Here is an 11,002-nt window from a genome sequence, read left to right on the forward strand (position 1 = left end):
GCTCTGATTGAAAAAATTACTAGCGAAATCCAATTTCCGCGAAAACTAAATCCTCTTTCCTTACATTCATTTTCCAAATCTCGATTTGGATCTCCTTTTTTTCCTTTTACGGAAAGTAGTGTAAGTTTTCACGTGCGATCTCCGATCGGTTTCGTCGTTCAGGTATCGTATCCAACGTTTCTTGTTGTTTGTTAGTGAAATTCAAACGATTCTTGGCTGCCAAGCAGAAATCAGAGATGAAATTGAATTTGTCAAAATGAAATGAAAAAAAAAAAAAAAAAACAGTTTCTGTTGTGTAGGTGAGAGGAAATTTGAATTTATTTAACTGGCTATGCAATTGAATTTTTGTTGTTGTTGTTGTTTGGAAGTGGATTTAGGTTTCAATAATGATGGAGAAGGCTGATTCTAGTAAAAAGCTATATTCACGTCTGCGTCTATGGGAGTTTCCGGATCAGTATATTGTTGAGCCCACTGATGGCTCTTGTGGTTCCTCCTTGGTGATTAGTCGGAAGGACGGCTCAATGAGTCTCATTGGTGAGTTGATAATGATTGTTATTGATGTTCGAGTAATGTTAGGGACTCGATTATTTTTCACAACTTGTTTTGACAGCGAATTATGATTGGAGTTATCACTTTCACATGGCCTACTATTAGCATTGCTTTTATTAGGTAAAAGTGTTGTCAGTAGTGGGCCCGTGTGATGATTGAAGAGACCATTCTATGTGTAGTTTTAGTCACATGACATTTTTAACGAGGCATGAACTTGCGTAAATATACACATGGATAGTCTTATAAATCGCCATGTAATGGGTTGGAGGAGATAGCTCTAAACAAATTTGGAGCTAAACTTTGTCCCTCTTATTATATAGATGCCAACAGTTAGTGAAAAATTTTGTGCGTCTAGACTTATTGTTAGTCTTTCTCAGTTTCTATTTCTGTTAGTTGTGCGTTGTTTAGAGTGTTAATGGTGAATATTTTAGTTGATGGGTCTTTCTTTGATCACCCTACAGATAAGCTTCCAGAATCCAGCTCTGTTCCTAAAGTTCGGCCAATTTTTGGTGTTGTTGGGATGCTAAAGCTCTTGGCAGGTAAAATATCTTTTCAAATGCTCAAAACATGTTCTTGTGTGTTTTAGGATAGAGAACCTTGACTTACTACTTTAAATTCATTTTTCCCTAATTAGTTGCTTGCATAAGATTTTTGTCCCTTTTCAATTTATGATATCGTACATTAACTATAGCGGCTTATAGAGCATTGGTGCCATTTGTTACAGCTTAATTTATAAATTAAGCCAGCTTATTTTCTTAGGTACAGCTTAAGTCAAACCCACTTTGTTTTTATCTCACCAAAATGTGCTATACACCAAACGATGCTTGATGGCTATTTATGTTCTCAGTAGTTGTTTTCAGTTCATTGATTGTTATTGAGGGTTTTATTTCATATTTAATTCTTCAAAATGGTAGTTGGGTAGTAATTTCATGGTTGGGAAGATTAATTACATATTACAGTGCATAAATTTTTGGTAATAAGAGACAGATGAACCAAAAACATGCATAAAGGCACATTGAAACATTATTCCTGACTGTTGGGGATATGACACATTTGATTGGCAGAATTGTGGTGCCATGTAAGACTAGTGGAGTAAATAGAACCTAAAACAGAGGAAGGAAAGATTAAATCAAATGTATATGCATCTAGTTTCTTATTCTAATATAATTATTGCACTGGAGTTGCAGCTTGTTTGATTATATTGATTTTTTAATATTCTTCTATACTTTTAGGTTCGTATTTAATAGTTATAACCGAGCATGAATGTGTTGGATCTTACTTGGGGCATCCTATCTTTAAAGTTTCATCCCTGAAGATTTTTCCCTGTAATCATTCTCTTGAAAATTCCCCTGCAGAGCAGGTAAGTTATTGCTTTAATGTTTATTTGTCTTATATGGATGGAATTTGATTTCAATTCTGTAATTGTTATATGAACTTCCTTGCAGAAAAAGATGGAGACTGAGTTTTCTGGGCTGCTAAATGTTGCAGAGAAGACTTCTGGTCTGTACTTCTCATACGAAACCAATTTAACACTGAGGTCAGCATTTTTTTCCGCTTTCGTGGAATTTGTCCATTCTTAATTGTCTGGGAAACAAACAAATGTTCTTACCTAAAGTGGATTGGCAACAAAGAGCTGGCCCCCCTCCCCTTCCAAAAAAGAAAGTATTTTAATACCTCTTTATTTGGCCTTTGTACATAAGGTCAATTCTTAGATTTATTCACGCTTAAACCAAATCAAGATGTAATTATCTAGAAGGGGATTAATCTTACAACACAGAATATTCTACTTGTAACTGACGGAGACACTAAATTTTATTTATGTTCTCAACTTTTGCAAATGATGGCCTTCACACAAAATATGATTTTTTTTGGGGGTGCTGCAGTGCACAGCGATTAAATGATCTGGGTGATGAGTCAAAATTGCTTCCTCTTTGGAGACAAGTAAGCCTTGATCTTAGAAGTAGTTGCTTTTCTTTTGTTTTCTGATTTTTTTCTTTAAGATATTAGTATATGCTGGGTCTGAAGTGAGAAGGTAGATTTCTTATGTAGGTTTTGCCAACAATTATGTCTGAATGATGATTTTCAATCTCTGTCATCATTATGTTTTAGCTTCATTGCTGTTTCTTTGTAATTTTAGATTTCCAGTAAATGGGGATTTTGCTAATGTCACTAATTTTTTTGCTACAGGCAGAACCTCGATTTCTATGGAACAACTATATGTTGGAAGTGCTCATAGATAACAAGGTCAGGTTGATGCCAAAGTTGTTGTCAGTCCTTTTACATGTATACTTTACTGACTGCTAACATTTATATGGTTCCCTATGCACAGCTTGATCCGTACATACTACCTGTTGTCCAAGGGAATATCCTTATCTCATTGTTGGATTCAGTTTTTTGATTGTGTCACATGAGAGTGTATATTTATAGTTTAGTGGCTCATATAAATGCTGGTTGATTCTTTCTATTTCAAGTTTTTCCTTAACTGTTCATCAAGCTTTAATAACTTTCAAGCAGCCATTGGGGAAGATGTTATTGATGTTACTCTGGTTGCGAGGAGATGTACTAGGAGAAATGGTATTCAAAGCCCATATTACCTTTTTATTTTGTTAATATGTATCTCGGTCTGTTCATTTATGGTTATCATTACTGTTTTCACAAAGACTAGTTCAGTATTATATTCTATACAGAAGAACTCCAGGAAATTAGTAATTCCTACTGATTTAATAAGTTTATCTGCATGAATTATTAATTTTTTCACCATTATACCAATACTATTCACTTGCAGCAACTAACTTTTTGATAACTAATTAGTTTTATTAGAAAACACTAGGATGCACCCTGGTTTACTCCCCAGGGTTAGGTCCAAAGGGCTTCTTCCCTGGTGAGGTTCCACCTCTCACACCCTTCAAGGTTCCTTGCATTCCTTTCCCTCGAGATGCACCATTTGCTGCAACTAACTCATAGAGGATCATATTAATTCTAATAGGAACTGGGATAAAATATATGTGAGGGTCTGATAGGGTCTATTATACATCAAGAGGTTTTGATCGTTGGATCATTTGTAAAGCTTTAATTTTAATATCATTTGTAATTTACTCATCCAAAAATAGGTCATTTCTAAATCAATGCCAATCTAGCAATTGTATCAGTAACTAACCATTTTTGACAAGAGAGGGGCATGTTTATTGCATTTTACAATTTTGTAACCATGCACTTAATTTGACCCTGTGAACATTTTGAAGAACATTACATGGGCAATGACCAAATTTCCATCATAATAGAAACTATAAAAAGATCCATCACAAACAATTTGAGAGACAGATGCTTCCAATCTTGACATATGCTTTGATGCCATATGAAATGATCTACTATCCAAAGAGGTCTCTAATGAGAAAAATTTACGTGCTGAGTGCTAACAACTTAACACATGCTTGCTGACTGATAGCCTGATTAAAAAGTGACCACGTGCTAATGAAGTTTCAGGAGCACCTAGCCACATTCTCATCAATGCACAGTGAAATGCATTATACCGTTTCCTTTTCAAAGTGGCATTAAGTATTGGCCTTATATCCTCTTGCTAGTATAATAAATAATAGTTGCATTCCTTACAAGGCACTCGGATGTGGAGAAGAGGAGCTGATTCCGATGGGTATGTTGCTAATTTTGTGGAATCCGAGCAAATTATGCAATTTAATGGATATACAGCATCATTTGTTCAGGTAATGTTTTATATACTTTTTAGTTATTTTTTGTTTATACAAATATCATTACAAATCCTAAATATACTTATCAAAAAAAAAAAAATATCATTACAAATATACAGTCCTAAATCCTAAATGCTAAACATAAAGGGTAAATGATATTTGACAAAAGCACTGTGGATATCATATTTTGTGAATGTTAGAGTGGATCTTGTGGCATAGTATGGTAGGCAGTATAATTATTAGTTTTTAAAATCATTATATTAGATAGTACAGAACAAAATTTTTAAGACCATAAAAAAGAAGTAACACATTCAAGATGTACATTTGACAATCAATGTGAACAAAGATATTAGTAATTTGCCAATAAATTGAGGGATGCTGCATTCTCGATATGTATTAAGAACTGAATCCCTCCAAAATTACCAGTTACTGTCTTTACAAGTAGTTGTTTGAATTTGTTTCCTTTTAACAATGTCTTGGTGATCTCTACAAGGTTTTGAAAAACATTTAGTTTCTTCACTCTCAGATTTTGAAAAGAAGCAGAGTGAAAAGAGATGCTTGAATTTGTTTCCCCGCTTTCAAATGTAATAGCTTATGTGCTTTTGGAATAAGCAGTGAGCCCTGACTATTTCCCAGTGGAATGAAAATGTTTAGATAATGTAAATTTAAGCTGATTTGAAGTTAACACTCATCATGAGATATTGTGATTACCCCCTACCTTGATATGAAATGATCACCCGTTAAAATTTCTCCTTTGATACATTATTGCCACTTTAGTGGATGGCACGAGTTTGGACCATGAAAATAAGGATATCTATACTTAAAGGTGCTCAGAATAGAGCTGGAACTCACCCAAATTTTTGTCTGATTCTTGTGACCATGAGAGTAAACTCTAGTCCTCTCATATTTTTGGAGAAAAGGAGGGTTTTATGTCATTTAGTGGTTTATAATGAACATCAACGTTTAAACAGCCAAAATCAGGGTGTGTGGGAATGCTTACCATTAATCTGACAAAATGAATATTTAGGATATCTTTTTATAAGTAAATGGTTGAAAGTATTTTAGCAGAATCGGTAGTGTATTATGCTTGCTTGTTATCCGAGTTGTCTAGTCTTATTTGCCCTTATATTGCCTTTAACAGGTTCGGGGGTCAATTCCATTGCTTTGGGAGCAAATTGTAGATTTGACATATAAGCCGAAGTTTCAAATTGTTAAACTTGAGGAAGCTGTGAGTGTTGTATTATTTGTTCATTTATGGCATTGTTAGATTGCAAATGAATGCTTTCTACTTGTTTTTGACTATGCTGTACTGTATACAGCCTCGAGTAGTTGAGCGACATTTTCTGGATTTAAGAAAAAAATATGGGGCTGTTTTCGCTGTTGATCTTGTCAACACGGTACAAAATCTTCCCCATGTGTAAATTTGTGTATGTGTAGGAGTGTAACTATTTAAGCTATTTATTCTTATGCTACCTTTGTCACTTTTCAGCATGGAGGTGAAGGACGCTTAAGTGAAAAATATGCAGGTGCAATGCAGCATGTTGTTAGTGATGATGTAAGGTAAAAATTCTTGATACTAACATTAGAAAAATATAAAACTGTGTATTTGATGTATATATTATTTTGTTTGATCTCATGCTGAGACCTACTCAACATTGTAGATATCTGCACTTCGATTTTCATCATATTTGCGGGCATGTTCATTTTGAGCGCCTCTCAATCCTTTATGAGCAAATTTCAGATTTCATCGAGAGAAACGGGTATGTTTTCCTTCCTATGGTAACATATACATAACTTGGTCTTTTTAGATCTATACATTTATGTTGCTTCATGGCAGAGCTATGAGGCATTTGGTTCAATTATAAGGACTCATAGACTGGAGTGTCCTTGTTATGTAAAATGTGTAGTTGACATACTGATGTTAACATTAATCATTTGTGCTTTGTTATCTTCCTTTTTGTGTGTTTTTAGAGTTGCAATGACTAAAAACACTACAGCACAATAACAATTGACATGTCATGCTTTCATGGGTTGTTTTTTTGAGATATGCTTTTTCAGTTATCTACTAGATTCTCTCATGAAAATACGTGAAGAAGAAGCATTTTCCATAACTGATTTTATGTGCCCAATACGTGGTCCAAATAAGTGTGTAATTAATTTCCTGAGTCGCTTGCTTGTTTTCAATTTTAAGGTACCTTTTGTTGAATGAAAAGGGTGAGAAAATGAAGGAGCAACTTGGAGTTGTGCGAACAAATTGTATTGATTGCTTAGACCGTACGAATGTTACCCAGGTAGGTTAACATCAATCACATAGAAAACAGCTAAACAGCTCATACAATTATGCCTCTGCTGAAATTTGCATATGTAGACTATGACTTCTGTTTACTGCAAAGGGAGATCTAAGAAATTAGTAATTAAAACTCTAATCTTTATCCCAGAATAATGTTCTTGAAATTTAGGAAAAAAGTTTGTAGGTCATCATCGGTGTATTGTGTCTTTTTCTACTTTAAGTTTTTCAAATTGCAGGTGAGGCATGCGCTTCCCTTATCCTTGGGTATTTCTAGTTTTCATCTCTCAAGTTTAGAATATGATGGAAAAAAAACTATCCTGTGGTTTTCTTTGTTAACCATTTATTTACTAATTAATCATGCAAGAGTAAATGTTCTAAGATATGGTTGCAGAGCATGATAGGCCGAAAAATGTTGGAGTACCAACTTAGAAGGCTTGGTGTTTTTGGTGCTGAAGAAACTATCAGCTCACATCCAAAGTTTGATGATAGCTTTAAAGTCTGTGAGTACTTTAATTTTTTTGTCGCATAGTATGATGTTCGCTATCGTATTACTTGTGGTTATTTTCTACTTTCCTCATCATATTTTGCATGGTTCTCCTACTATGTGAAGTCTGGATTTTACTAATACCTGTTTTTGTATCTTCAGTGTGGGCTAATCATGGGGATGATATAAGCCTTCAATATTCTGGCACTCATGCTTTGAAAGGAGATTTTGTCAGGTACTTTTCCATGGATCTACTCTGAAACTTATTTTTACATTCATGTCTACGTGCTCTTCCATTGTTGGTTTATTGAAGCTCATGGATGAAAAAGTCTGTCTAGCATTTTCTGACTGGAAGGTGGATAAATTTTGATTTTATAAGTTGAATATGAGTTTATCTGCAAGTATGTGTATGAAATGGCATGCCTTTTGCTGTATTTCATTGAATGGAGCATTTTGATGTAAGTGTATTATTTCATTGAATGGAGCATTTTGCTGTATTTCATTGAATGGAGCATTTTGATATAAGTGTATTATTTCTTCTTTTATGTTTTGCACCTTTGCAATATTTCATACTTTTGGTTGAATAATTTCCTTGGATACATCATTCTGACTAAAACCACATGCCCTACTGTCATCATAAAGATGATGATATCTATATGAATACAAGGATAATGGCACTAATGTATAGCATGGAACTTTTTTCCCCCTGTACAATAAATTGGTTCTGTTTGGTTGGATTATAGATATGGCCAGCGGACAATCCAAGGGATCCTTATGGATGGATGGAATGCCCTTGCACGCTATTATTTGAATAACTTTTGTGATGGAACAAAACAGGTTAGTATGTTTCTTTCTTCGTTCAAATTATAGATACTCAAATGGAGTTTTAGAAATTGTAGGCTTTCATCAAACTTTTTATGTTTGTTATCAATATGTATCCACTTCTTTCTGAACCTCTCCTCCACCACACACCACCCCCCATCCTTGAACATCATGTTCAGTGGTTCCATTTATCTCACCCTCTTCAACTCCTTCAGTCACACCATTGCTAACTTTACTTGCATACAGTGTTTCAATTTCATTCCTTTTTTCCTTGCAAGATTCTTGAACAGCATGCACAATTTCATCATAAGAAGTATAGGCCACACAGATTAAAAGCACAGTCTTGGTGTTTTTGGCAGTAGCTGCCATTGCCTTTTCTGCTGCGACCCTGACAGGCTCACTCAAAAGCTTCAGGTTACCTATAAAATATAGTCTGATACCATATTGATTCACAACACTTTCTTCCTTGAGCAACTCACCAATCTTTTCCAGCATTAGATCCATCAAGCATTGAACCTCTTCAGGTTTCCTTTTGAAATTCTCAATGCTGAAGGCATATACTGTCAAGTATTTCACTCCCAGTTCATAGCAGTAACTAAGTATCTTCATGAGAGCCAAAAACCCTTCCTTGTGGCCAGCCCCTTCTTCCATGCCCTGCTTTTTTGCATACCTTCGATTTCCATCCATGATGAAGGCAATGTGATTGGGAATGGGACCCACTGACAAAATTTTAAAAATGCATTTTCTCAAAAAACTACCAAGACCTCCAAAAAATTGGTTTGCCCTGTCACCTCTATCTTTCTCCATTATATGAACTAGCAGACAACCTTCCCAGTGCCAAAATAAGCCTGTTCAAGAGGAACAAAACTTTTTAGTTTGTATTGTTAGAAAATCATGCCCGCCAGAAAGTAGAGAATAAAGCAAAGAAATCAGAAAGGACACAGATGCATATAATAGAAAATAGCAATATCTCAATGAAATAGCTTAGTCAGAGACATCCATTCAGGCGTGTGTCTACAACTTCAAGAAGTTGGGAATACAACTTCAGTCCATAGTTTTAGAAAATCCTTGCCCACCAGAAAGTAAAGAATAAATCAAAGAAATTGGAAAAGACACAAGGATGAATGTACTGGAAAATAGCAATATCTCAATGAAATAGCTTAGCCAGAAACATCCATTCGGGCTTGTCTAGAACTTGAAAAGTTGGATTATGACCATATTAGCAATACCCCCCTCCCCAATTCCCAACAAATAACTCACAGACACTGGAATTTGGCATATTAAAAATCTGCCTCCCATTTGCAGCATAATAAATTTAATCGGATCATACTTTATTATCAGTCTTTTAACTGCACTTTCATACCATCTGGATGGTACAGAGTGACTAGGTTATCTAGTCAGCAGATTAGGGACGATTTCCCCTTGGACTCTTCAAGTTCGCGCCAGCCGATTTTGTAAGAATGACACATGAACAACAGACTCAAAGATGGACTAAAACTAGATAGATAGTAAAATGAAGTACATGCAGCAATCATCAAACAGTAGTGAGGACATCCCAAGTCGCCCAAATACTGAGGAACCCATTTTGAAGCATCAAACAGTATATAACTTCAAGCTGTTGATGATTCAATACCACACTAGAGAAATTTCTCTATATAATATGAAACTTTCCTTTCAGGCTCCACTTAATTGCCAAAAAAAAAATGCAGGAAAGAAAAAAAAAGAATGGAAAAGAACTATATCTATGCTTTAATTTCCATAAAACATGAAAACCCAAATAACAAAAACATTAAAAAATAAAAATAAAACTAAAATTTAATGTCTTCTTGTTTTCTTATTCTGTTCCATGGATTTAAGAGTTTAAAAAAAAAAAAAACACAAAGGAAAGTGTAATAGTGCATAAATAAAAACCGTTACTATCCAAGGAAATATAATAAGGACTTACATAAAATTTCAAATCAAATGACCATGAGTAACTATCTGGATGACCAAGGAGAGACTTCAAACCTGCCAAAAAAAAAAAAATGATCAAACACAAAAAGTCATGGGCATGCTTCACAGATATTAAAAAAAAAGCAGGAATATAATATATAAGTGAAGAGGGACAATTTAGGAAAGTGGAAACAAGAAGGAAGGGAACAATAAGTTACTGAGAGGAGTGACGACATTAGAGAGAGACACAAAAGTGGGAGACAGAGAGCCACATATATATAAAAGATGAAAGGAGTAGTGGGGTTCACATGTGTGGCCGTTTGTTTTGGCGTTGCTACCCGCCCTTTCTAGTTTCTGGTTGTAGATTGGTTGTAGCAGTTGTTTTAGATTCCTAGATTGTTAATTGTACTACTACAACTGTTGTTGTTTTACTTGCCTTCGGAGGAGGGAAAAAACCATGGTCTATCACTGTCGGCTCTACTTGTTTTTGATACATAATCGGATATGGTTAGGTTTTGACGTTTTGTGCATTAATAAGCTAATTGAAGAAGTGGCTCAAAAGCCTATTAGATAGAAGAAGAAGTAGTAGTGGCCCAATCTCAGCATTAGGTTCAACTGGCCATCTATCCTGTTTTTAATAACTCATAAATAACTTCCTCCATGAGTTACAACCATTTTTTTTACAAACTTTTTTCATACTAATTTATTGTGGTTGTGAGTTCTAGTTAGTTCAACTGGTAAAATCTTTAATGGTTGAATAAAAAATTTGAAATTTAATTTTCATTTACACTAAAAATTGATTGGTATCTTAGGTTGATGATAAAGAATTATTATCATTAAAAAAAAAAAACTTATTATGTTTGATACATAATAAAAATAATATTAATTGTAAGTCTATTTATGAAAGAGAAGTTCCAATCACAAATGTTACCTTATAAAATTGTATAAAAATTTGTAAAAAAAATTTATGTCTCTAAAATTACTCTAAATAATAGAATACCATTTAAGTACTTGAGGCAATTTCCACTCTATTCAGGACTAAAAAAAAAAAAAAAAAACTACAATTTCTAGTATTACACTTTAATCATAATGTTCAACATAAAATGGCCAGTTACAGCTTACAACAACAAAATTTGTTGTGAATCCAAAGAGATTACTTTGCCAAAAAAAAAAAAAAAATCATATTTACCAAGAGGGCACACAATTTTATTTATTTATATA

At 34.2% G+C, this 11,002-nt stretch overlaps 3 protein-coding genes across 7 annotated transcripts in view; 1 reads left to right on the forward strand and 2 right to left on the reverse strand.

The window, feature by feature from the left end:
• The window catches only part of LOC112016147 (phosphoinositide phosphatase SAC7), a 12,706-nt gene continuing 1,704 nt past the window's right edge, over nt 1-11,002 (forward strand). The window contains exons 1-18 of one of the 3 annotated variants that reach the window (XM_065772967.1): nt 1-162; nt 369-534; nt 1,011-1,088; nt 1,782-1,909; nt 1,995-2,086; nt 2,433-2,490; nt 2,737-2,793; nt 2,879-2,911; nt 3,042-3,123; nt 4,162-4,268; nt 5,395-5,481; nt 5,573-5,650; nt 5,743-5,813; nt 5,915-6,013; nt 6,445-6,544; nt 6,923-7,043; nt 7,190-7,262; nt 7,771-7,864. In XM_065772967.1, coding sequence (XP_065629039.1) covers nt 387-534; nt 1,011-1,088; nt 1,782-1,909; nt 1,995-2,086; nt 2,433-2,490; nt 2,737-2,793; nt 2,879-2,911; nt 3,042-3,123; nt 4,162-4,268; nt 5,395-5,481; nt 5,573-5,650; nt 5,743-5,813; nt 5,915-6,013; nt 6,445-6,544; nt 6,923-7,043; nt 7,190-7,262; nt 7,771-7,864 — 1,506 coding nt within the window. In that variant the 5' untranslated portion in view covers nt 1-162; nt 369-386. The remainder of the gene's footprint in view (nt 163-368; nt 535-1,010; nt 1,089-1,781; nt 1,910-1,994; nt 2,087-2,432; nt 2,491-2,736; nt 2,794-2,878; nt 2,912-3,041; nt 3,124-4,161; nt 4,269-5,394; nt 5,482-5,572; nt 5,651-5,742; nt 5,814-5,914; nt 6,014-6,444; nt 6,545-6,922; nt 7,044-7,189; nt 7,263-7,770; nt 7,865-11,002) is intronic. The other 2 variants (XM_065772968.1, XM_065772969.1) reach the window with 2 other exon arrangements.
• Nucleotides 7,955-8,656, reverse strand: LOC136061302 (dehydrodolichyl diphosphate synthase CPT3-like). The gene has a single exon (XM_065772998.1). It carries the CDS (start codon nt 8,654-8,656, stop codon nt 7,955-7,957), a length of 702 nt encoding a protein of 233 aa, XP_065629070.1.
• LOC112016130 (probable serine/threonine-protein kinase PIX13) overlaps nt 8,585-11,002 on the reverse strand; it is a 24,349-nt gene continuing 21,931 nt past the window's right edge. The window contains exons 6-7 of one of the 3 annotated variants that reach the window (XM_065772971.1): nt 9,795-9,856; nt 8,585-8,697 (exon numbers count right to left, since the gene is read on the reverse strand). In XM_065772971.1, coding sequence (XP_065629043.1) covers nt 8,665-8,697; nt 9,795-9,856 — 95 coding nt within the window. In that variant the 3' untranslated portion in view covers nt 8,585-8,664. Of the gene's footprint in view, nt 8,698-9,794; nt 9,857-11,002 lie in introns of those variants that run through there. The other 2 variants (XM_065772970.1, XR_010628781.1) reach the window with 2 other exon arrangements.

Source organism: Quercus suber, unplaced genomic scaffold (assembly GCF_002906115.3).
Source record: "Quercus suber isolate HL8 unplaced genomic scaffold, Cork oak 2.0 scaffold_67, whole genome shotgun sequence".
Lineage (NCBI taxonomy): Eukaryota > Viridiplantae > Streptophyta > Magnoliopsida > Fagales > Fagaceae > Quercus > Quercus suber.

Coding starts and splice junctions, on each gene's coding strand:
- LOC136061302 (XM_065772998.1), bottom strand. CDS start 8,656: ATGGAGAAAGATAGAGGTGACAGGGCAAACCAATTTTTTGGAGGTCTT.